This window comes from Molossus molossus, unplaced genomic scaffold, assembly GCF_014108415.1.
Source record: "Molossus molossus isolate mMolMol1 unplaced genomic scaffold, mMolMol1.p scaffold_m16_p_18, whole genome shotgun sequence".
Lineage (NCBI taxonomy): Eukaryota > Metazoa > Chordata > Mammalia > Chiroptera > Molossidae > Molossus > Molossus molossus.
Window position 1 is genome coordinate 11,663,098 of NW_023425353.1, and position 25,113 is coordinate 11,688,210.

A 25,113-nucleotide genomic window follows, 5' to 3' on the forward strand; every position below is an offset into this window, starting at 1 on the left:
CCTGGGCATGTTCTTACTCTTCCCAGAGCTGCGCCTTGCTGGTCTGCATGAGAGGATGCCATGGGAGGGGTCACATGTCCACCCCGCACCCCCCACAGAGGTGAGGTGCCGAGGAAGGGCTGCCAGGTGGGTCAGGAGACCCGAGGCCGGCAGGGTCGGGACTCCTGGAAAGAGCCTGCACCGGAAACATCTCCCAGTGAAACTCGAGCAAGATGCTAACTAAGCCTCTGTAGCATTTGCAGGAGGGGGTAAGGTTTAACCACCATCCTCCTCGACAGACACACAACTTTCCTTTCTCCAGGTTTTAGTTCAGAATCCAGCAGAATCTGAGTCAAGTGACTCCATTCTGCCTTTTAAAAATTAAAAAAAAAAAAAAAGAAAAGAAAAACAGTTTTCAGTGGCATATGTCATCACTGAATTAATGCTGTTTGCCTTTTACCGGCTTGGCTCTCATCCCAGTAGAAGCAAATAAAAGCGGAGTACAATGTACCATAAATGCCACAGGCGGTGATGCATTGGATGGACCCTTCTGAAACGCTGCCCACCCCACAGCGAGGGCACAGCTTCAGCGGCAGGACAACAACCCCTATGTTGTCAAGGCTAAAACCAGCTTGGCACCGAGAGGCCACTAACTGGATAGGAGAAAGCAGGATTCTTTCCCTTTTCAAGAAAGATCAAGAGAGGGGCAATCTGCACACATAACTGTAGCCTGGTTCGCTTGCGGGCAACCTGACTGCATTTATTCTGAGTAAAAGCCACCCACGCCCGTGAATTAAGGCGGCTGCCTTTTAAAGAAACAGTGGTGAAAAAACACGTAAAATTTACCATTTTAACCATTTCTAAGAGTCCAGTTTAGTAGTGTTAAGTGTATTCACACTGCTGTGCAACCAATCTCCAGAATCGTTTTAATCTGCAAAACTGCAAGTCTGTCCCCATGAACCACCACCCCGCCCCGCCCCCCGCGGCCACTGCTCTGCTTTGTCTCTGACTCTGACCGCTCTGGGCGGCTCAGATTAGTGGAATCATATATATCTGCCTCGTTATGACTGGCTTATTTCGCTGAGGGTAATTTCCTCAAGATTCATCCACACTGCAGCATGTGCAAGAACGTCCTTTTTAAAGGCTGAATAATATTCCACAGACCACATTTTGTCATCCACTCCTCTGTCAGTGGGGCACTTGCTGTTTCTCCCCCTTGGTTGCTGTGGGAACTGCTGCTGCGAATGTGAGTGTACGGACATCTCTGCAACACCTGCATTCAGTTCTTTTGGGTCTGGACCTGGACGTGAGATGTCATGTGCTAGTTCTAGTTTTAACTTTTTGAGAAACTGCCATCCTATTTTCCACAGTGACTGCCCCATTCTACATCCCCACTAACAGGGCACACGGGCTCTTCCACATCCCACCAGCACGTTGACTTCCTGTTTGCTTTTTTTTTAAGTCCTCACCCAAGGATATTTTTCCATTTATTTTCAGAGTGGGGGGATGGAGGGAGGTAGAGAGAGAAATATTGATGGGACAGAGACACATTGACTGGCTGCCTCCGGCACAACCCCGACCAGGGCTGGGGACCCAACTGCAACCAAGGTCTGTGCACTTGACTGGACTCAAACCTGGGACTCTTTGGTCTGCAGGCGGACGCTCTAACCTCTAAGCCAAACTGGCCAGGGCTGTTTTGTTTCTTTGATAGTAGTTCCTCTAATAGATGTGAGGCGAAAAGGCGAAAAGGCGAAAAGGCGGCTGATTCCTTACAGGGCCATGAAATGTGTCTTCATTATTCTCGGGCCCTGACATTAAACCACCGTTGCAGAAACTTGATTATCTGTTACAAGTACGCACCCTCTTCTGCGATGGACACTGGTCCCATGTTCCTACGGCCTGGCTGAGCTGGATCAGAGCGTCATGTGTTTGCACCTCCATCAGTATCGGAGTTTGTGAATACCCACTCCTCACCCCCGCACTCCTCCACCACCCCCAACTCCTCACCCCACCCCACTCCTAACCCCACCCCACTCCTCACCCCACGCCACTCCTCACCCCCCCACTCCTCACCACCCCCCGCACTCCTTACCCCACCCCACTCCTCACCCCACCCCACTCCTCACCCCACCCCACCCCACTCCTCACCCCCCCACTCCTCACCCCACCCCACTCCTCACCTACCCCACCCCACTCCTCACCCCCTGCGTACCCCCCCACCCGCACTCCTCACCCCCCCCTGCACGCTCAAACGACTGAACCACAGTCTGCTGTGTCTGTTTCAACGAGGTGTTGGAAAATTGAGCACCTTTGATAAATCCCAAGCCCCATAAGCAGGGCTGGCCCTGCCCTCCCAAACCGCCAGCACAGACGGCAGCTGTGTGCGCACTGCCGCCTGTCAAATACGCGCCCTCACACCCCGCGGTCCTGACCTCGGCCCCCCCAAAAGTCGGCCTGCTCTCTGTCGTTGGTTTCCCACACAATGAGATACATGATCTGCCCTGGTTCAAAGATCACTCCGTAGGGGACAGACTCCTTCAAGGACCCAGACGCTTTCTGGGAGAAAACTAAACCACACTGGCCCCGAGAAACCCCCAAGTCGCTCCAAGCTGGTTCCTTCTCATTCCCAAGAAGCAGTCTCCCGACCAAGGGAGTTGGTCATCTCGAGCAGCCCAGCTGGACACGGCTGCAGGCAGTCACCACACAGGTGTGCTGGTTTGTTCTCGATAAAGTAGGCTACATCCTCCCACCTGCAGTCCTCCAATGGTCATCTTGACGTCCGCCCTGTCTTCAGGGACCTGCAGCACTGCTTACTCTGTCCTTACCAACTGCTATTTCCCCCTCGAGTCAACTTCTTTGTAAAGAAAACGTTCTGTTACCACTGTGCATGTTTCTCAGACACGGCCCTGCCGACACTCTGGACCAGGAATTGTGTGTGGGCCTGTCCTGTGCGTTGTGGGGTGTAGCAACCCCTCCCTGTCATGACCACCAGAAATGTTTCCAGATCTTGCCACATGTTCTGGAAGGAAAGGAGGGGATCATATGAAAAACTGGCATATTTTTTAAAGTAAACATTCAAATAGTCACTGAATAATTAATATTTCATCAGAAATCATCCTGTGTTGCCTACTTGGGAAACATGCCTCAAAGCACAGGGAAAGGAAGCACCGTGTGGGGTGGTCTCCCCTGAACTGTGGCGTCAAGGGGTCCCATCTTGCCACAGGCTGCGTGGCCTAGGGCACGGTCCCAACCTTCTGGGCCTCACAATGGCAATGTCAGCACAGCCCTCATGGGGGCGCTGAAGGATAACTGAAGTCTCAGTTGGGCTTGTAGCACAGGCAACCCCAGCCCAGAACAAAGGTTAGCTGGCGGTGTTACTGTTTCTGTAACCAAGGGCTCTCTGTCTGGGTTCCTTAGAGCGTGAGAGTGCTAAACGGGTACCTCGGGGTTTGCCCAAAGGAACGGAGGGTTGGCTGAAAGCAAAACGGCAGCCTGGTCTGACCAGCTCTGTCCAGTCTTAGCTCCTGGGCCAGACTGGAGACTATAGTTTGCTGAACCCTGAACTGGACCCTCCTTTAGCACCTGGCCCAGGGCTGTGCCACAGGAGGCTCTCAGGGGATGGGTGTTTATACTGGGGCTCTGAGCAAGATTCAGCCTGGAAAACAGGTTTCCTTGATTTATGGAGACAAAAAAGAAAATAAGTGATGAATCTGTAAACTATGCCCACCCTGAAATGCCTTTGCCAGGGCATCTGTCCTGCACCCCACCCCAAGGACATTTTCCCGCACCAAGTGGATTCTGGGGGTGTCTCCATCACATTCAGGCTGTGGCTCCTGACGGAGGGACCAGGCAGCACACATGTCACTGAGGGCTTCACCCGAAACAGATGCTAACGAAACGCTCGGAGAGAGAGTGGGTGCCTGGCCTGCAGGGCAGGTACCACACAGCAGGCAGCCCTGTGCGAGAGGCGAGAACTGGGCTCCTACCTATCTGGTGACACATATGAAGGGGAAAAAAGAAAGAAAGAAAAAAATTGTTATAAAAATGTGAACTCGCTGGAACGTTAGGAAATTCTGCACAAAGACCTGGGTTTCTGGCTCAGTGGGCTCTCACCGACTGAAGCTGCTGAAGTGAGGGAGGGCCCTCTTCAGAGAGGACACGTGCCGTCCAGGTGGCTGCAGTTCTCACCATCACTCAGGTCAGCACCTGGTCCTCGTCTCATTGCTGTTACCTGTCTGATTTCTGTGCTGAGTTTGCATGTCATCGACAGAAAAATGTCTACTCCTCTCCTTCCCTGTGAATCAATATACTAAAGCTACTATTCACAGGACTTGAAAAGATGTTAGCAAGCATCAAGAGAATTTAAACATGCCTCTTAAAGATTCTGGTAGAAACATAGTTTGTAACTTTAAATGTTACCGCTTTTTTTTTTCACAGATAGTAAATATGGATTGAAATAGTTCTTTTTACTTAACGTGAAGAAAAGATAAATGTGGGAGAGATTTAAACAAATGTACACGCAAAGTCTTTAAAATAAGTCACACCTAAGATGAAAATAATAGTGTTTTCACTTCAAAATTAAATGCTGAGCTGGAGGAGGTAGATGGGGAAAGGATGGGATGGACGGAAGAAAATGAAGTCCTTTTGGGGGACTTGAGGGTTTTTCCCTCAAGTTCCTCACACCCTCTCCTGACAAATGGGCACAGACTTCTCCGTGTGAACCAGGGGTTGGCAATGACGCTTGCAGACCAAACCGGCCCACTGCCCGTTTCTGTGAAGTTTCACCGGAACGCCGCGGCATCTGCTCAGCTACGTACCGTCTTCTTACTGCCGGCCAGCCGAGCAGCTGCGGCCCAGACCTGCGGCCCACGCCCTGAAAGGTGCCGGTCCGCACCTGGCAGAAGGAGCCTGCGGACCTCTGGCTCACACAGGCACCGCCCACTCTCAAACCCGAAGTGCCTGGGATTCCACAGCAAGACCACTGTCACCCCGGGAAGAAGTGAACCCCCACTGAGACGAAGGGGTGAGGGAGAGGCTCAGGGGTGCAGTGCTGGGGGGGGGAGCCGAGTTCTTGGATGCCATTTCTAATGCCAGTTCATTGGGGACCATAGTCTCCTCATGCTCTTTATTAAAAACAAAACAAAACTTTTTCTTTATTGATTTTAGAGAGAAAGGGAGAGGGAGAGAGAGACAGAAACATCAATGAGAGAGACCATCGACTAGCCGCCTCCTGCATGCCCCCCAATGGGGATCGGGCCCACAGCCTGGGCATGTGCCCTGACCGGGAATCGAACCGGCGACCCTTGGTGCACGGGTCAGTGCTCAGTCTCTGAGCCACACTGGACGGGCTCCTCATGCTCTTTAGTGTCCAGGATGACTCCACAGAAAGACCTGCTGGGGCCTCCTTGCAGCTGCCATGTTGATGCCTTCGGACTGACTCCTCCCCTCCTGGTCACAGAGAGCCAGGTCACTGCGTTTACACCTCCTTCTGCACTAACGGCTATTATCCCCCCCACTCAACGGAGGACACTGAGCGAAGGCTGGCCTGAGACCCTGGCAGAGCCTTCTGGGGTGATCTGACTCCAAGAGCAAATCTGCAGGTTCGCAGACACTCCCACGTCTGATGGTCGAAGCTGGAGACCACACGCCCACACCTGGAGTTGGGGATCCCCAGGGTTTACCACCTGCTTCTTCTCCACTTCCTCTGGAATCTGGAATTGGACTCCAACTCAAGGACGCAGGCCCCTCACCTGGACCATGCCCCAGCACCCCCGCTGCACTCTCAAGGTGACAGTCCCAACCTAAGCTCTCGACAGACACCGTCTCAGGAGCGAGGGCACAGCAGTGCTGAGCAGGCCCCGCCCGGGAACATCGCTGTGCCGGAGTCCTCAGTCCAGAGGCTGAGCCGCTCAAGCTCGAAAACCAGTTCCAGGTCCACCCCCTGTCTTCGGAGAGCCGCCTGGCCCAGCCACCATGCCATCGCCTCCTGACTGGGCCTCCGGTGTCCACTCTGGCCTCCCCTGTTAAGCCCCACAGAGGCCTGAGGGATCTTCCAACAAGCTGGTCAGAGGAGCGAGCCTCCTGCCGAAACCCAACACTGGTTTCCCCTCGGTCGGAACTGAATCCTCAGCTCGGCTGACAAGCCCCTTGCGGCCCGAGCTCTGGCCATCTCTGAACTCGTCCCACACCCTCCTCCTGACTCCTGGGCCACGGCTGGCCTTCTCAGGGCCCTGGACTGCTCCAAGTCAGCTCCCGCACGGGGGGCTCTGGACCAGCTGTTCCTAGCATGTTCCCTCATGGACCTCTGCATGGTAGCTCCCTCTCATCACTGGGGTCTCTGCTCCAATATCATCCCTTCACCATCCCAGACGACACTGTCATTGGGCCCAACCCTAGCGCTTACCATTCTGCAAAGTTCTGCATCTGTTTACCGGAACATTCTCAAGCTCCCCCACTAGGACATAAACCCAGAAGCAGAAGCTGGTTCTGATCTGTGTTCTACTCCCAATGCCTGGTTCAGCGCCTGGAACCCCCTGGGTACTCCATAAATATTTCTTTAATATCTTCGAATCTAAGAAGTTAAACTTTTCACAGCAACTCCTAGAGGGAATGTCACTGGCTTCAGACAGCTTCCCACGGCCTGGGAAATACCTCCCTCAATTCCGCAGAAGGTGACTCCGCCCACTCCCAAACCCAGGACACCCTGCGCGACACCCCCAGGAGGCCCACACTCCCAGAAATGCGGCCATCCCAGCCTTCAGGAGCACGGAATTCTAAACATGAAAATTTATTCTAAGTTGTATCTTAACATACGAGATCTCAGCTTTAGATGAATTTTAATGTTTACAAGTGCAAAAGCAAATAAATATTTACCAGTTGCTTTTTTTTTTTGCACTCTTATAACTCCAAAACAGCTTAGACGCAAAAAAAATTGTTGTTAAACATCTTGGAGTCTGGCAAAAGGAAGAATTTCTTATTAAGAAAACCCCTCTCAACAGTAACAACCCCTGATGCTCAAGGCTCCCTTTCAGAAGCCATCAAGATGGCCCGTCGACATCTGAAGGTGCGACGGACAAGACTGCCACGCTCAGGGTGCTGGGGTCACACCCGCACGGTGGAGGTCACGGCCTGGCCGCGCCGTCTGTAATCTGGGGCTCTGGGTGAAGAGCCCTATTTCTTGGGATGGGACCGTGGGCGCGACCACGTGAGAGCCCCTCAGCCTTCAGGTTCCGCTACATGTCACGCCCCGGAGGCCCTGCCCACACCTCTCTCGGGCAGCACCGGTCTACTTCCCCATGACCACGCCACAGGCTCCAGCTTGAGTCAGCTCCGTTCTGGCTCGCCTGCTGCTCTCTCGCTTGCTCCCTAACATCCTGCTTCCCGACTTCCCGGCGGGCGCTCTCGCTACCCGCCAGCACCCCCGTCTCCTCCTTTAGACCCTGAGCCTCAAGAGGCTGGGCCAGGCTCACCTGGCAGCAGCAACCCAGTGCCTGGCACCAAGCATGCGGTCCCTAAATACAGGTGTTGATTGAGGAATTAAATCTCAATACATTTATTTCCTTTCTTTTTTCTTATCCTCACCCGAGGACATTTTTCCATTTTTTGTTCAGGTAGAGTGGGAGAGAGAGGAACAGAGAGAGAGAGAAACATCGATGTGAAAGGGACACATTGAGTGGCTGCCACCCGCACGACCGACCAGGACCGGGGACAAACTGCAACCGAGGTACGTGCCCTTAGCGGGAACCGAACCCGGGTCTCTCCGGACCGCAGGCCGACACTCTAACCGCTGAGCCAAACCGGCCAGGGCTCAATACATTTAATATCAGTGTCTTCTTTATTCACTTACTTTTTTGCATGGTTGAAGCCCTTGCAGTCACTTTGAGGAAAATAGATTTTACCAGGTACAAATATCAGGGCAAGACTTAGCCCAGCCACAGGAAGAAAGTGGGTCACTCTTACTGGAATGGGATACAGACACACGCCCATCCCTGTGTCGGGACACACACCCCAGGAGCACCACAGCACCTCCTGGGTCCTCACACCCGAACCCAGCTACTGTTCAAAGGGCAAGACTGCTCCCAGCAGCAGAGCCTCGCCGAGACGAGTCACTTACCTGGGTTAACAGTGATGAATCTGCTGTCCTCGGACAGGCGGTCCCCTCGGGGCGCAGGCTTTCTCGATGGCATTCCGGGACTCTCGTGATCGTTCCCTTCATAACGCTCCTCTGTGACTGTGGGGGGCACTTGGGTGGAGGTGGCGGACTCGGAGACCAGGTCAGCAGCCCTCGTGTCATCGGGCTGGCCGCTGGGGACGGCAGTGTGGTCTTGCTGGGGCCCAGGCAGAGTCTGATGCCCCCCGTCCTGGGCGGCTCTACTGGGAGAGGAGGGCGCAGGGGTGGGCTCGGCCTGGCTCCGCCCCCGGGCGGCATGGGTCACCCCGCTCTTCTCCTTCTTCTCGGAGTCCTTCTCTCCCTCGTCCTCCCGCTCCCCGTCCTCACTCTCCCTCTTCTCGTCCTTTTCTCCGTCCTCGGTGCCCTCGCCGTCCTTGCTGGGGGCTGCGTCGCCATCCGGGCCTGGAGAAGCCACGGCCTCCGTGGTGGCCAGGACTGGCCTGACGGCGTGCTTGCTGGCCGCTGCGGCGGGGAGGCGCGTGGGCCACACGGTGCTGGGGAAGGAGGAGATGCCGCCGCCGCCGAAGCCCAGGCCGGCCAGCAGCGTGCTGGTCACCACCGAGGCCACGGTCGCCTGGCTGCCACTGGAGGATGGGCCCATCCCAGTCGCCATGGACACGAATGAGAAGGGGATGCCGGAGGAGGTCCAGGTCGAAGAGCCCGAGCTGATGGGGGCCATGTCGGCCGAAGAGGCGGGAGACGCTGTGGGCTTGGAAGGGTCACCAGGTGGTTGGGGGAAGGGACAGGAAAGAAAGCACACAAGTGTCAGTCATCAGATTTCAAGGAGGTCCTGTTATGACCCATAAGGGGCTTTACTGGCTTCCTGGTTTACTCATGGGGTTCCCCGAGCATGGCGCCAAGCTGCCATTTGGCGATCATGGGTGCTACCTCTGATTCACGGTTCACAGTCACTCTGAACTAATACACCAAGCTCAGCGTCCCGCGGATACTGCTCAGGAGGAGCTAAGTGCAAGGAAGTAAGTGACACTGAACTTGGCGAAAGGCAAATATCAAATGAGTAGTGAATTGGCAACATCAGACGGTCAGCTGTTCTTGGGTGACACTGGACGCGGCGGGAGGCCTGCTTTCTAGACATCGCCGGTGCCTGCGGACAGCACACAGCTTAGGGCCAGAGGCCTCAGGGTCTGGCTCCACCATCTGACAGGGAGGAAGCGGATGGACCAAGTGTCACAGCCACACCTGGGCGGCAGGGTCACCTGCAGGCTCGGGGACCTGCGCACCCCACATCCCACACTGTACGGCTGCTGACCTTTCACAGTCTCCGGGTTAAACCTCTGCCCACAGACATGACAACAATCACTGTTCACTGAACAACTGCCAGCGACATGCTGGGGCTTCCCACGCTGCCTGGATGCTCATCACCCAGTTTTACAGATGAGGAAACTGAGGCACAGAGCTGTCCAGGAGCTGAGGCAGGGCAGCCTGGGTCCAGACCTCAGCTCACCCTGCCCACTGTCCTAAGCGGGGCTCAGCTGTGGGACTGTGCTGGACACGACGTCTCAGGGGAGCAGCCTGTGTCGCTCTGAGCTCGGAGCTTGACTTTAGTTCCTAGAGCCTGGGGTATGGAGTCTGGAAACCCGTCCGATCCCTCACACAGCTCAAAACAACACAGCCAGAAGGCCGCAGATTTCATAATTCTGTCCCAAAGTTTTAGTTTGAAAACTTCATAGTGTAAAGACGACCAAGTTAGCAAATATGGAGAGCTGAATCGGTCTGTGAAACGTCAGATGCCACCTGAGATGAGGCAGCCATCAGTGAAGTCAGGCAGCCCCGGCCGAGCGGACGACCCTCGTTTGCTCTCTGGGTGATGCTGGCACATCCCCATGACGCACTGAGCCTCAGTGTCCTCAACCTTAAAACAGGAATGATAGTAACACCACCAATCTTGCGGGATGCTAGGCGAGGAGTAAATAAAACAATCTGTGCTTGAAACCCAGGAAACGCTTAGTAAATTTTAGGCTATTATTGTTATTACCAACGGTGTGATCAATATTATGATTATTAGTTGCACCAGAAATGAGAAAACTTAAGATATTGATTGAGGCACCAGACATTTGAAAATCCACATAACTTTGGGCAAAAGACAACCTCTGAATTTTAGCATATGTCCAACGAAGGGCCTGGGGCTGACCAATTCTACATCCTATGACCCTACAGATGATAAATAATGGAGACGTTTTTACCTTGACAAAAATTATACTGTATAACACTACTGCTCTGTCTCTGTTGCACAGCTTATTTTCATAATGTATTGAATTATAAACAGTGAATAATGTAAATTTTTCTGTATTTTAACCTCTTCACATTAAGCAGTTTAACAACATCATACTGCCACCTCGTGGTGACAGTTTTAACTGCATGCACATTTGCAGTTACCAACCAGGACATACCAATTACCACTCTCTACTTACCACTCCTGTTTTAACAATTCTGGTCCCTTGGAATATTCGAGTGGTATTAGCTGAAAAACAAAGAAATTACATTGTAAACTACGATTTTTGTTGTTGTTCCAACAAAACTCTACTTAGACATAAATGTGACTTACATAGAATTTTCATGTTATGGAATATTATTTTTTTTGAGATTTCCCCCCAACCACTTAAGAATGTCAAACCCTTCTTAAATTGTGAGTCATTAAAAAATATGCAGAGATGCCCTGGCTGGTTTGGCTCAGCGGTTAGAGCGTCAGTCCGCGGGCCAGAGAGTCCTGGGTTCAGTTCCCGCTAAGGGCACGTACTTCAGTTGCGGTTTGTCCCCAGCCCCTTTTGCCACCGACTTTGTGGGTGGCAACCAGTCGATGTGTCTCTCTCACATCCATGTCTCTTTCTTCCTCCCTCTCTGCCTCCCGCTCTGTCTGAGGATAAATGCAAAACAAACAAACAAACAAAAAATATGCAGAGGGCTAGATTTGGCCTGTGGGTCACAATTTGCTGAATCTTGTCCGAACCTGTTAGTTTAAAAATTTTAAATTATTACTGATTTCTGATTTATTGAGGTAAAATTTACATAGGATTAAATATACAGATCTGAAATGTATAGTCCAGTTAACTCTGTAGACACCTGTGCACCTACCACCCACAGTGAGACACAGACGTCTCCCACACTCCAGCACCTGACCCATCATCAGTCCCCACCCCCTTCCCAAAGGAACCACCGTTCCGACCTCTGCTGGAGTTCTAGTTCTGAACTTCATGTACAGGGATCATATTATGTCACTGTTCCCCTCTATTCGCTTTGGGTTTATAATTTCTTATATTATCCTTTCAGTGATCGTAATATATATCCTAAATTTATTATAGCTTACCTTAAATGAGCACTTTTAACACTTCCTAAGAATGCAAGAACTATATAATTATTTAACTCTATTTGCCCACCTCATCTTCTATATATTGTCATGTATTTTACTTCTACTTAAGTTTGAAAACTCATCGTTGCTTTAAAATGGTAAAATTATTTTATACTAACTACAGCATTATTCTCCCTGGTGTTCATTCCTTCCCACTGTTCTGTTGGCCCATGTGCGATTATTACTAAACAGTATAACATTCTAGTTTTAACATAACACAAAACTTACCATCTTAACCACCCCTGTGTGTACAGTTCAGTGTTATGTTCACACTGCTGTGCAATGGAGCTCCAGAACTTCTCATCTCGCAAACAGGGACAGAGGTCCCCCTTAAACAATCCTCATCCCCCTCCCCCAGCCCCTGGGAACCCCCATTCTACTCTCTTTCCCTAAGTTGGACTACTCTAGTACCTCATGTAAGTGGAATCACACGTTTTTCTTTTTGCAACAGGCTACTTTGCTGTCCTCATGCTGCCTCCATGTGTCAGAATCTCCTCCCTTTTCAAGGCTGAATAATATTCTGCTGCATGTGTACCACACTTTATTTGCCCACTCATTATTGATGGATGTTTGGGCTGCTTCCACCTTTTCGCTACTGTGAATCATGCTAAACAGTATAACTTTCTTAAAAAAGAACATAATCAAATTGTGTCTTTGTCATTATCTCAAAAACCAGTAGTGTTATCTATATAAACTAAAAGTCTGCTTCCTATATGTACATGGCACTGAAAATATCAAAAACACTAAATACCACAATAAATACTGTGCCTGCTATTATTTTTATCTAAACCAGAAGTGGCAGGCGACCAACATGACTTGTTTGGCCTGCGAGCTATGAAAAAATGAAGCTGCTGCCACTGTGCACGTTGCTTAGTAAACACTAGGGATGGCAGCTTTCACCTAAAAAAAATCCCAATTCCTGCTTATCCTGAAAAATCATAGCAATTGTCAAAACTGAGCTCACCTTCCTGCAGGGCAACATTTGGCTGCAGCTACGTGTCCATCACCCGCCTGCAGTGGGCTCAGGGCCCCCCATGTCTCACCGACAGCCCTCCCCTCCTCTGTACATGTTCCCTGCCTGGCCCCAGGGCACCCGAGTTTGCAATCCCTGGCCTCACCAGTATTCAGTCTGCACAGCTGTAAAGTGCCAGGAGACACATGCGGGACAGACAGACTGAGAAGTCAATACACCAGGTCACATGAGGCAGCCTGGGAAGCCAAGGGCGCGGCACGGACTGCCGCAGACGGTCTGTGCACCTCCCTTGCTTTTCTTATCCTCATTCAAGCGCATTTTTGCATTTATCTTCAGATAGAGTGGGAGGGAGAGAGGGAGGAAGAGAGAGAGAAATATCAATGCGAGAGAGACACATCGAGTGGTTGTCACCTGCATGACCCATTAACCAGGGCTGGGGACAAACCGCAACCAAGGTACGTGCCCCTAGCGGGAACTGAACCCAGGACTCTCTGGTCCGCAGGCCAACGTTCTAACCACTGAGTCAAACTGGCCAGGGCCTCCCTTTGTTAAGACAGGAACAAGAGTTCCCAGGAGACCTGCTCCACTGCCCTTTCCAGAGGCTCTGAGTAAGGCCAGCACCTCGATGGCCACTCCGGCAGCAGGCCTGCTTCTCACTCGTCCGGAACAACTTCCAGCGGGGACGGTGCTGGCTGGGGCGACAAGGACGTTCCGGCAGGGCCTTCCTGGCCAGGAGCGCTTAACCCGGGTCACGGGCCTCAGGAGCTCAGGGGCAGGGGGCAGTGACACTGACTGTCCCTAAGCTCGCACTGAGATGCAGCCTCACGCCCACGGCGAGCACGCGGCAGGCCTCAGCTGCGCGCACCACCTGGGGCTGGGTCTCCGGCTGAAACTGGAGCCTCTCTCACTGCCTCACACTCAGCTCTTTGGGAGCCACCTCTGCGCTTCACCACTCGAAAATCACAGCAGCCAACAGACACGCCACTTGTCATTTAATTCTTTCACGAGGAAGCGCGCAGATTACTACGTTCCCAATTTGTTTGTTTAAAATATTTTGACAACTGTATTTGAACATAATTGGTTTCCTTTACTATGTATTTTACTTTTGTATGTTAAGTCATTTTAAAAGAGGCTCCGTCAGCTTCGCCACAAGGCTGCCTAACAGGTCTGTGGCTCAAAGCAAAGCTCAAGGACCCCATGTCCCCAAGCCGCTGAGAGTTACAAAAAGGCTTTGCACACTGGCTAAACCAGTCATGTGATCTGTTCGTTGGCGCACGTGGCTAAAATGCACTCTTGGCGGGTGGTCCATTGCTGTGCAGAAATGACTGGACTCTGGGATAAGCCACCCAGACCTGGCTCAGCAGCCAAGTGGCGTTGCAGGTTCCTCACCTGCCTCCTCACCCGCCTGGAGCCCCGCTGCCCTGCACGCAAGCTGCCTGAGGTCAGGTGAAGAGCGCACACGCTCCGGACCTGACTCCTTCCACCACCACGGCTTGCTACTATCACAAGGGAAAGATGACATTTTTACATAGAACGTAAATGGTGGTACATTTACTACGATAAGGTAAATCTTCCATATGGCTTCCTCATGCTCTCAAACCAGAGGTCAAGTTTATCACTAGGAAGCCTAACTTCCAAACAAGGCCTCCGTACATTCCGTCCGCTTTTTCCTTTCCCTGTTGAAATGCAAGTCCTCAGAGGCCGGCCCTGTGCACTGGCCTCCACTGCTCCCGGCCCCTACTCGGCTCACCAGACAAGGTAAGCCAGCTTCCCTCCGCCAAGATTTCGTTTCGCACCGGCCCCTGGATGCTGCAGGGCAGATGCTAAAGCCATTGCGGGGAGGCGTGGGGTCCACGCCCTTTGCCAACAAATGGGGACAAGCTCCGTACACGACGTGACCAAACTCACGTCCGCCCCTGAACAGAGGAGGTCTTCGGACAAACGAGACACCAGGCATTTCCAACAAGTCACTGTGCGCAGACATTTCAAATATTTCATGCTTAGAATTTATAGCTGACAAGGCCTTTTTGAATTATATTACATTACAAACATTTAATTTTTTAAAGTCTATGCAGAAGCCAGGAAGCTCAGGGGGCCTATTAGTCAGCAAAGGCAGTTCTGCGATTCCAGGCTCCTGGTCGGAACACACGGGAGACCTGACTATGATTTATGCAGCCTCGGTTCCAGGGCCCCAGCCTCAGCAAGCACCCACTCTGGCCTCCTGTTCTCCCCCCTTGGCTGGCACAAACCTGACCTCGGCCCACAGTCCCTCCTCAACACAGGCAGAGGGGCCCATACGTTCAGAGCACAGGTGGACACAGCGAGCATGATTTATTTGTGAAAAAAGTGCAGCATGCTCATTCCAATTAGTTTAAATGGAAGGATGAGATAATGTGAACATTAGCAAAGAACATGAAACACGAAATGCAGAAGGGAGGGATCCCTGGAGAGAAGGCAGGCTGGAGGGCTCCTCACCCTGGGTTCATCATTTATTACTTTTTAAATCAAACCTAATAGTAAGGGGATATTTATCGTGGTACCAGACACTATGCGAAGTACTTAGCATACATCACCCCATGTCGTTCTATAAGGGTACCATGAAGTTGGTATTGTTAACACGACCGCTTAGAAACTGAAGCTTAGAAAAGTTCATAAAAATTCTCAGAATTGCAGAAATACTAAGAGCAGCCAGGACTCAAACTGGGGCCCTCATTCCAGGGCCCCAGCTCTCCAGCAGGACTCCTCTCCCCTCAGTGCGTGCCAGTCCCCCGGGCCGTCTGGTCGAGAGGGGATTCTGGGCCCGCCCTCAGAGATGCTGAGGCCACGGATCCGGGAGGGCCCGGTGCTTCCCACAGGCTTCAGACGCTGCTGCTGGTCCCACGCGCGTTACAGGGTCCCGAGGCAGCAGGCTCAGTTCTGGCATTTTCTAGGGAAAAGCCTTCATCAGGTACATGGCTCACAAAGGTGAGGAACCACTGGCCTGGGAGGTAGGTTTCCCTGACACCAGGGACCCAAGGAAAGAACCTCACCAGGAAGGACCTCTGCCCGGCACAGCGAAGCCGATGCCCTGGCCCCTGCCTGCTGTCTCAGCACAGCACGCAGTCCGCCACCAAAACGGGTGGTCCAGTTTTGTAAATAAAGTTTTATTGGAACCAGGACTGGAATTGGGTTAGGGCAGCAATTTTCAACCCTTTTCCTCTCATGGCACACATAAACTAATTACTGAAATTCTGCTGCACACCAAAAAATAGATTATGTATGTGACAAAAAAAAAAATAGGTCTAAGTTTGATCATGCACATTGGACGGCTATTGTTGTGTTGGCCGCTGTCATTTTCTTGTCTGACAACCTAAGGGAAACGAGGTCAGCGGCCCTCACGAGTAGTCAGGTATGGCACGCTTTAAAAGTTCGTGGCACACGGGTCGAAAATCACTGGGTTGGGGCAAGTAAGACAGTGGATCCTGCCTTTATTTAAAATTCCGGTATGTTGTTCATGAACTTTTTTTGAATTGATTTTGCTTTTAAACAATATTCCATTAAAATATCATGTCTTGATTACTGAGTTTTTTGCACCCCTGAAACGCTGCACCTGCGTGAATGCCTCTCTGGCTTCACCCTAGTCCCAGCCCGAGAACTTCCTGCCAATCTGCGGAACCAGCAGGAGCAAACGTCCATTTCTCGAGGTGCTCGGGGACCCCGCAAGCAGGGGGCGGGTGCGGCCTGCCGGCGGGAAGGGGGCTGTCCCCTGACTCCAGTTCTTGAAGCGGGCGAGAAATTCAAGGGGGGTTCTGTGATCGGACACAGGTCAGACAGCAACAATCAGAACCACACTTAGCTCTTCTTCCCCTCCTCTGGTCTGTGAACCCCCAACCTTAGGGACAGGCCTACATTTTCAGGCTTCTCAGGTGCCAGTTAAAGCCCCAGGCCAGGCGTGTCTTCTTCTGTCCGAGCACCTCAGCAGGAAATACACACAGCGCCAGGAGGGGGGCTCGGGGCACCCCGGCCTTACCTTGAAACAGCATCGTCTGGCTGAAGTCACTGCGCATATCATTCTGACACACGGCTTGGACGCGGAACAGGTAAAGGCTATCAGGTGAGACGTGGCTAATGGTGGCTTTCTGCAGGTGGAGAGAGAAGAGCAGTGAGCAGCTGGAAGCCAGCACACACCCCCCCCAAGCCAAGCCCAGAGTAACCACTTCCGGGCTGGTGGTGCCAGGGACAGCCTGACAGACACGGTGCTCTCGTGGACCACAGGCTCACTCTGGAAGGGAACGATCCGAGATAACCTTGCCCGGAATCTGCTTTGAACACTGAAATGGGCAGGATAGCAGGCAACAGAATCAGTCTGGACTCATTCTTGACTGAGGCTTGGACCATGTCTTCAGCTGTCTCAGCCTTGGACTGGTCTCATCACGACTACACCGTGTAGGCTGGAGTTATTTATTGCAGGCGGCTTCTGGGATTGTCAGATGCACTGAATTTCCAGAGCCATGGAGAGTTTAAAACATCAGCAACGAGATCTCTGCATGTCTGTTTCTCTGCAGTTTAAAGGCCTGGTGGTGCCCTGACCGTGGGCAATAGGGGGCGTGATGCTGGGAAGGACACCTGGCTCGCAGTCACCTGAGGTGCGATGTAGCCTTTTCACCCACTCAAGAGCTGTGGCCCTGAGCCAGGTGCTCCATGTCTAGGGCCTCTGCTGCCTTCCTGTTAAAATGGGGAGAGAAACAGCTACTTCCCAGGGTCCTTGTGAACAGGCCAGGCAAACCTGCTCGTACGTACCCACACCACGCAACAGAAAGAAGGGCCCTGGTCTAACACAGGGCCGGCAAGCTCCAGCTCACAGGCCAAATCCAGTCCCCCGTTTGTTTTTATAAATAAAGTTTTATTGGCACATAACAAGTAAAGGAATGGGCGTGGCTCTCAGGCAGCTTTCACCCTGCAGTGTCAGAGTTGAGTTGTCCCCACAGCGACCTATGTCCCATAAACCCTAAAACCTTTACTATCTGGCCCTTTCTAGAAAAAGTGTGTCCATCCCTAGTCATTAGACACCTGCCAAACCCAGGCCCCATTCCTCGAAGCTTCCTTCCAAGAGTCTTTAAAACCGAGAAAAGAAAAAGTACCTAAAAAGCAGACAGCACTCGCTTTGTGAAGAAACAAACAACAAAAGCAACTGATTTCAAAGACTTCGCTGGGGGATAAATGTCTTGTCACTGAAACGTGTCTTCTGGGCCAAGTATCAAAGGCAGCCTTGGGAGCTTCACTGCTGAGTGGGTTTTTCCTGCGGCAGCTACTGAAAACCTCTGCCGGGGTATTAAAATGTTACTGTGGCCCCACCCGCTGCCCTTGCCTGGAAAAGGCTTCCCGGTGAGAGCTATAGGTCGGCGTCGCGATTTAACGTTAAGCCTCGTTTCTCTCTTTCGGAGAAGGTAGTAGTTACGTCTGCCCCCAGGCTGCAGCGAGGATGCGGACAGACTTGTCCGCTGGCAAAGGCCGCGCCAGTGTTCAACACGACTCTTAGGGTTCTGGGCCACCGTCGCCATCGATTTGAGGACAGTTATGTTGCCACTAAGTCAGCACACTTGACTTCCTGAGGAATTAGGAAAATTAATTTTGTGTCTCCCAAAAGAAACTAACCAACCACCCCTAGAAATTCCTACAGAAAAGAACTTGCTGTCCAAGCATGTTTTTCTCTGCATTACTCTCTTTCTCTGAAACTAATTTATGCCTCATTCACTAAACCTCTGACCCTGTCTTCTGTTCAGAGTGAAATCTCCGCTCCATCTACGCGGGGATTTATTAGAATTCACTCCAAGCCAGTATCTATTCATCTTTGCATGTTTAATTATTTTTCACTTAGAACAAGACACCGCCTAAGCGCCCACATGGTTTCTGCTGATGAATGCAGCCATCTTTCCTTCAGAAAGAAAAGACCCCCTGTGCGCCTCGGCAGCGACAAGAGGGAGGTTACAACACCGCTCAACCCTGGGTAACTTTCAGCAGCTTCCTCCTGATTTCATGAAGCTCCTCAGTCCCTAATGTGACCCAGATAACAATGTCTAGTGGGGAAATGGAAACGATAAATGAAAATGAAGGGAAAGAATCTTCATCTGAAGGAATACAGAAAGTATTATTGCGTAACTGACGGAACAGGCCCTGGCGACTCTGCCCTGGGGGGGAAACAATGAAAACCACCGTAAGAACCCCACTCTGTGCGACTATTTCACATGAGCACGCACAGGGATGGAGTTCGTTATTCCAGCGTCTGCCCCGACTCAGGAAAAGCACAAGCTCTCAAACCTGACTTAGTCACTTTGAGTTTCTACACGAAGATGTGAAGACTGATGCTCACAGGAGGGTTTGCTTTCACAGGGGAAGGAGGTGCTTCCACAAACACCTCTTCCAAGGGCTTTGCTGGATGTTGGCCACTAAACACGGATGCGCGTTTTAGGGAGAGATGTGGGCTTGGGCATGAAGAGGTCACAGCGAGGTCAGGTGTCACCGTGTCTGAGAGCCTGAGCGGGGTCGGATTATGTGGCCAGAGGCTCCAGCAGGTAGGAGAGTGGAGCGGAGGGGACGTGAACGGGAGGGGGAGCCCAGCTGCCCAGGGCGGTGTCAGCAGCGGTGACAGGAGCAGCTGCAGTGACAGTACTTACACGGTGCTCACCAGGTGCCAGACCCTCTGCTGCACACTCGTGCAGTCTTTAATGTTTATAATAACCCGACCAGATGAAAAGGGCTTAACAGAAGCATTCTGTTTCTATATTAAGGAAAGACAACGAAGTCAGTTTGAAAGGGCCCGATTATAAATAAATTAGCTAGCTTTTCCGGGTGGCCCAGGCGCTAAGTGTGAGGGCGGAGGGGGCCCAGGCAGGCTCGGCCCCAGTCCACACCCAGAGCCACTGCACTGTGGCAGAGCTGTGGCAGCATGATGCTGGGGGGACACAGAGAGCCCACCTGCAGTGCCTGGCAAAGAGATGTGGCCGGGGCCCCTCTCCTAACTGCAAGGGAAGCAGGCACCCCGACGTTTACCAATTCTTTGTCGCTGTCCTTTGTAAACGTCTTCTCCTTCTCGTCTTCGTTCTTGGTCCAGCTGTAGGAGATCACGTAGTTCATGATGGGCGGGTGGTAGATGGTCTCCGGCTGGCTCCAGGACACCTGCAGTGCCGTCTGGTTCAGAGGCTGCACCTTCATGTGGACAGGTGGGGAGCTGCAGACTGGAGACACACACCACAAGCTCAGCGGGCTCCCGGCACAACATACCACTGGTCTGCCCTGTTCTCACAGCTCAACCTCGAAAACCCGACAGAGCAGCGCACAGAACTGCCGTGCCCCCCTCACCTAAAGCTTCCCGGCAACACCTCTCCTCCCCCTCTCTTCCTACACACAGTCACACACACCACTGTTTTCCTGCGAAACCACCGTAAGCAAGTTGCAGACATCCTGGCACTTCACTCGGCATCCCCGAAGAATAAGGACATTCTCCCATATGACTTCAAGGGGCTGGATGTTTTGTCCCCCCAAATGTCATGGTATTTGGAGGTGGGGCCTTTGGGAGCTACTAGGCCACGAGGGTGAAACCCTCATGAATGGGATTAGTGTCCTTATCAAAGGGACCCCGAGAGCTCCGTGCCCTTTGCGGCGAGAGGACACAGTGAGGATGCAGCACCGTGAACCAGCAGGTGGGCTCTCTCCAGGCAGGGCCCCCGCCAGGGCCTTATCCTGGACTCACAGCCTCCAGGCCTGAGAGACACAAATCCCTGCTGTTATCAGCCACCTGGTCTGCGGTGGTCTGTTACTGCAGCCTGAGCTAAGATAATGACCCTGAGCTAAGATAACGACCCTGCCCCAGAAAATGAACATCAATTCAGGAACACTATCCGATGCACAGTCCATATTCCTATTTCCCCAACTGGCTCCGAAAGACTGCGTATAGCCAGTGCTCCCCTATCACAGCTGTATTTCATTATTATAAGGTTGTAGCCCCTTTTAAAAAAAATTGTTATGTAATTTATACATTTTATCCTCACCTGAGGATATTTTCACTGATGGTTTTTTTTAGAGAGAGAAAGAAACAGGTTGGTTGCCTCCTCAATGCGCCCTGACCAGGAGGTTTGTGGACCAAACCCACGACCTAGGTATATGCCTTGACCCAGAATCAAACCCATGGCCTTCCCGTGTACAGGACGACGCTCCAACCAATTGAGCCACACTGGCCAGGCAGCCTTAGCCTCCTGTAATCGAGCACAGTGGCGTTTTTTCCTTGATGCCTTTTTTTTAGAAGCCAGGCCATTTGACCTGTGGGTTATCTCAACAAACTAAAATTGTAGATCCGATTTTATTGTAAGTAGATCAGAGTAAATCTATTAAAAATAAGATGTTAAAAAAGTTTAAAGCAAAGGCACACACACACAAGAGGGATGGCTTTCTCAGGCCAGCAGGACCTCATGCAATAATTCCCTGATGGGGAGCATAAGGAAAAGTCGGGCTTTTTTATTCCTTGTGCCCAGAATGGTTGAAGGGACATGCTTGTTCTATATCTATCTATGAAAGGGCTAAGAATATCAAATCAGCCTTTAATAGTGACATTTTAGCCCTGGCTGGTTTGGTTCAGCGGTTAGATCATCGGCCCGCGGACTGAAGGGTCAAAGGATGGAATCCAGGGTCAAGGGCATGTATCTGGGTTGGGGTCATGCGGAGGCAACCCATCGACGTGTCTCTCTCACATCAATGTTTCTCTCTTTCTTTCTCTCTCTTTTCTCTCCCTTCCTCCCACTCTTTTAAAAGATCAGTGGAAAAATATGCTCGGGTGAGGATTAACAACAACAAAGGACGTTTTAGCTCCAGATGTGTTCTTTCCCAGTGACTGGGGTTCCTGCCTCCACTGGGCTCAGAGTCTGGGGCGAGGTTTCTCAACCTCGCTACTACTGACTGCTTCCTCTCGGGGGGCTGAGGGTGGTTAGCAGCATCCCAAGCTTTCACCCTCTTGGCCGAGAGCCAAGGAGACTAACTGGGTGGGGGTCAGGGGAAGAGAGGAGGGCCAGACACAGAGAAAGGTGTAGCTGAGTGGGAGGCCACGGAGGCCCAGCTGCAAATTCTGGCCTTGGTCCTAAGAGCACTCAGAAGCCACTAGGAGATCTGAAGAGAGACTGGCACAAGCAGGTTTGCACTTCACAGAGGTCCCTGGAGCCTAGGCTGAGCACTGAACCTGGAGGGACCAGGAGTGAAGGAGGGAGGCCTGGAGGAGGTGCTGCAGGTAGCGGGCCGCTGGGAGCAGGGAGGAAGGAGGAAAGAACAGGAGGTTCCACAGTGAATGGGCAGAGCAGGAGACACTCGGGCTCTGAGTGAGGACGTGAGCCTCGCTGGACGAGGTGGGCCAGGGGACCATGGTGTGGTGACTCTCAGGAGCCCACACGGCCAGCTGTCCTGGGGGGCAGGACGCGTCCCTGCCTGAAGCACGGCCCTGCCTTCAGGAGCTGCTGGAGGAGAGGAGACTGGTTCTGACAGGGAGTCATCCTTTCGCTCATCAACTGCCAAATCACGCTGCAGCCGGAGAGGTCTGCTGTGTGTGTCTGGGACGGAGGGAGGGACACATTAATGAGGCAGTCCCACTGCCCCAGAGAACCCCGGAGGCATGGCGCTGGCCGCCACACAAACACCATCAGAGCAGGGACATCAAACAAAGGGTCAGAATGGAGGCTTCCGCGGAGACGAGGGGTGAAATGACAGAGTGGACACTAGGTGGCACTAATACACCGTTTAAAATACCCCAAACTTCCAGTTTCTCAAGACGGCATAGAGTAGGGGGAAGTCCGGAAAAGACCCGCACCCCCTCTTTCCAAATGACAGTAATGAACCAAGATTTATATAGTGGAAGCTCCTGTCCCGCCCACAGATGACTATGTCAGACTTCCTGACTTCTACATCTTCCTCACCTCCTGCATATTCTTATTTATCCCCTTATTCTGAGAACCTCACTGTTCCAGTTAGTGGTGAGCTGCGCAGGGATGTGTGTATCGCTAATGGTTACATCAGCACCACATAAATAATTCTATGATCCACACGCAGATGCAACCATTTTTATTTACTCTGAAATTAAAATAGCTGGGTTTCCTTTGCTGATTAAGATGATTCATGTTAATGTTGTTTTTTTAAAGGAAACCCAAGTAGTACCAAAAAAAGTAAGAAGAACGTCTTTAATATATCACCCCAAATTCCAGCACCCAGATACCTCTTCCTACTTGTGGGAGAGCACAGACACGACCAGCCTGGCTGCACTGTTAGTGCTGCTGTGTCTCGCTCGGTGTCATGGGAATAGTTCTTGTCCATGCGTAGAGCTGGGTATCCTGTTTTGAAGGAAAGGACAGAACTCCACTGTCTCAACGTACCAGAAAGTACTGAGTTGAGCTCACCAAGGAGACAGGTCTGGTCTCCTTCTAACAAGACCACCTACCAGGACAGGAAATCAGGGCCCCTGGGCCTCCACAGCACAGAGCCGCTGGCCAGGTCTGCAGGCTGCGGAGCCGCATCCAGGGCTGGGACCAGCACGGGACCAGGCACTTTGGCCATCCCCTCACCCCCAGCTCCCCGAGAGGGAGCTGCCTGGCCAGACGCGGAGGCATCTGTAGATACCAGGCCTCGGGGCAGGCTCGACTAAGTTTTTCTGTGAAGGGCTACGTGGTAAATATGTCCCGTTTTGCGGGTGTACAGTCTCTGTCACTAGAGCGCACCGCAGCGCAGGCGCCGTGGCGGCGAAGGGGTGTGGCTGCGCGCCTGTCAAGCTGGATGAGTGGACACTGCGCGTTGACTCACATGCTAGTCATGTGCTACGTGTTCCACTGCTTCTCACTGTTTCAACTGTTTGAAACGTGGAACGCATTCCAGGCTCATGGATATACAAACAGTGCTGATGGGGTGAGCCTGGGCTTGCTGATCCCAGGCCTGGAAGATGGGGGGCCCACTCCTTTATTTGTGTCTTCAGCACAGCTTGGGCCCCCCTGCACACGGCGCAGATCCTTCCGCGGGGTGAGCGTGAACGGCATTACTGACCACTGAACTCACTCCCCCACTAGAAACGTGAGCTGCCGCCTCCTCTGTTGTTTGCTACAGTCTGGGAGGCTGGAACAGGACTGGCGGAGTGGGCTCTCGGTAAGTACTGGCTCCATGCAGGGGTGCTGCTGACAAACACACCCTTTTCCCCGGGTCTGCAGGTCGTACAGGACGTGACCTCTCCACGTCTGCAATTTCACAGCTCCCCACTCTCCTTTTGACGCGTCCCACAGCCCACGCCAGGCCACGGGACAATCCGGCTTCAAAGTCACGCTTCCGCTCGGAGGTCTCCTCCGGGCCTCTCCTCAAACTGCCCATCACACTGTCCTCACTGCCTGTCCGTGGTCCTTCCCCGGACTGAGCTGAGCATCCCGCGGGAGCACAGGCCTTTCACTGGGCCTGCACAGGGCCTCAGGGTTCCCGGGCGAGAGAAGGCCTTTTGCTCTTCAGCTAGGACCACTGATGAAGTTCCACCTATTAAATCGGTCCCACACAATCCACTCCTGGGCTCCCCCTTAAGGAGCCTCAAGTCATGGGAGGAGCCTGTCCCATGTCCAAGGAGGAGCTTGACCTCGCACGGTCACCAAGGGGACGTCTGCTGACCAGAAAAAACACTGGTCTACAGAGGTGACAAAACCCAGCTTTGCTCGGTGGCTGGTGGAGGGGCGATGACCGGATGTCCCTCAAAGACCTGAAACTAAGCAGGCAGCCCACCAGCAGGCCCTGTGCGGGCAACTTCTTGCCTTTTCAGTGACGGAAACCCTTCCTTCAAATAAAACCTCCTTCAAAATTCCACTCAACACAGAAAAAAGCGTGGAACTGTTTGGAAAAGCTGGTACAGCCTGTGTGGGCTTTACAGCCAGACCCACACAGACCCCTCGTGCCATTCCCTGTGCCAGGGTGGCTAGTCCCCAGCACCTCTCCTCACAGGATCGGGGAGAGAATGACAGAGGAGGGGCCTGAGCTGATGGCACACACAGGGACAGGCTGCCGCGTCCACGCGCTGTTTTACAAATGGGCATATTTTACACATAAAGCTCGGCTTTTACACCGGGCTGCGTCCACGTGGCAGGGGGTACCTGGAGGGGCAGAGCCGTTTCAGACTCAGGGTGGATGCTCACAGTCGCCTTGGTCCCGCCACCCACTCTGCCTGCCTGCGCCACGGCCAGGCGAGCTTCCCCGTGTAAACGAGCACCAGGAACCCAGTCCCAGGTACGCACCTAACACCGGCCGCAAACGGCACCTGCCACAGGGGCTGACAGTCGTCCTGACAGTCCTGACCCACACCCTAGCACAGAGTGGGAGGCGCCACACCCAGCAGGCTCTCTAAACAATGTCCCCTGCCTGGCAACCCCGACATCAGCCTTCCCCTTCTCGGGCTGGGTTACATTCCCACTGGTGTCTGATTGCTTTCCACAGGCCTCTCGGACGACGCCCATTCTGGTCCTGAGAATTTCTGCCTTCATCTGAACCACTACTGATGATGATCCCAGACTTCGTTAAACAACGAAGAGGTTTCCATCAGAGCGCCCAAGGTCCTCTGACTCTCAACCGACGTCCAGCATTGTCTTCAGTAGC

At 52.5% G+C, this 25,113-nt stretch overlaps 1 protein-coding gene across 1 annotated transcript in view; it reads right to left on the reverse strand.

Moving 5' to 3' along the window:
- Positions 1–25,113, reverse strand: part of PTPRG (protein tyrosine phosphatase receptor type G) — a 524,592-nt gene that overhangs the window by 85,615 nt on the left and 413,864 nt on the right. Inside the window, exons 8-11 of the mRNA XM_036267442.1 lie at positions 19,519–19,703; positions 16,499–16,607; positions 10,582–10,631; positions 8,093–8,858 (exon numbers count right to left, since the gene is read on the reverse strand). Coding sequence (XP_036123335.1) covers positions 8,093–8,858; positions 10,582–10,631; positions 16,499–16,607; positions 19,519–19,703 — 1,110 coding nt within the window. The remainder of the gene's footprint in view (positions 1–8,092; positions 8,859–10,581; positions 10,632–16,498; positions 16,608–19,518; positions 19,704–25,113) is intronic.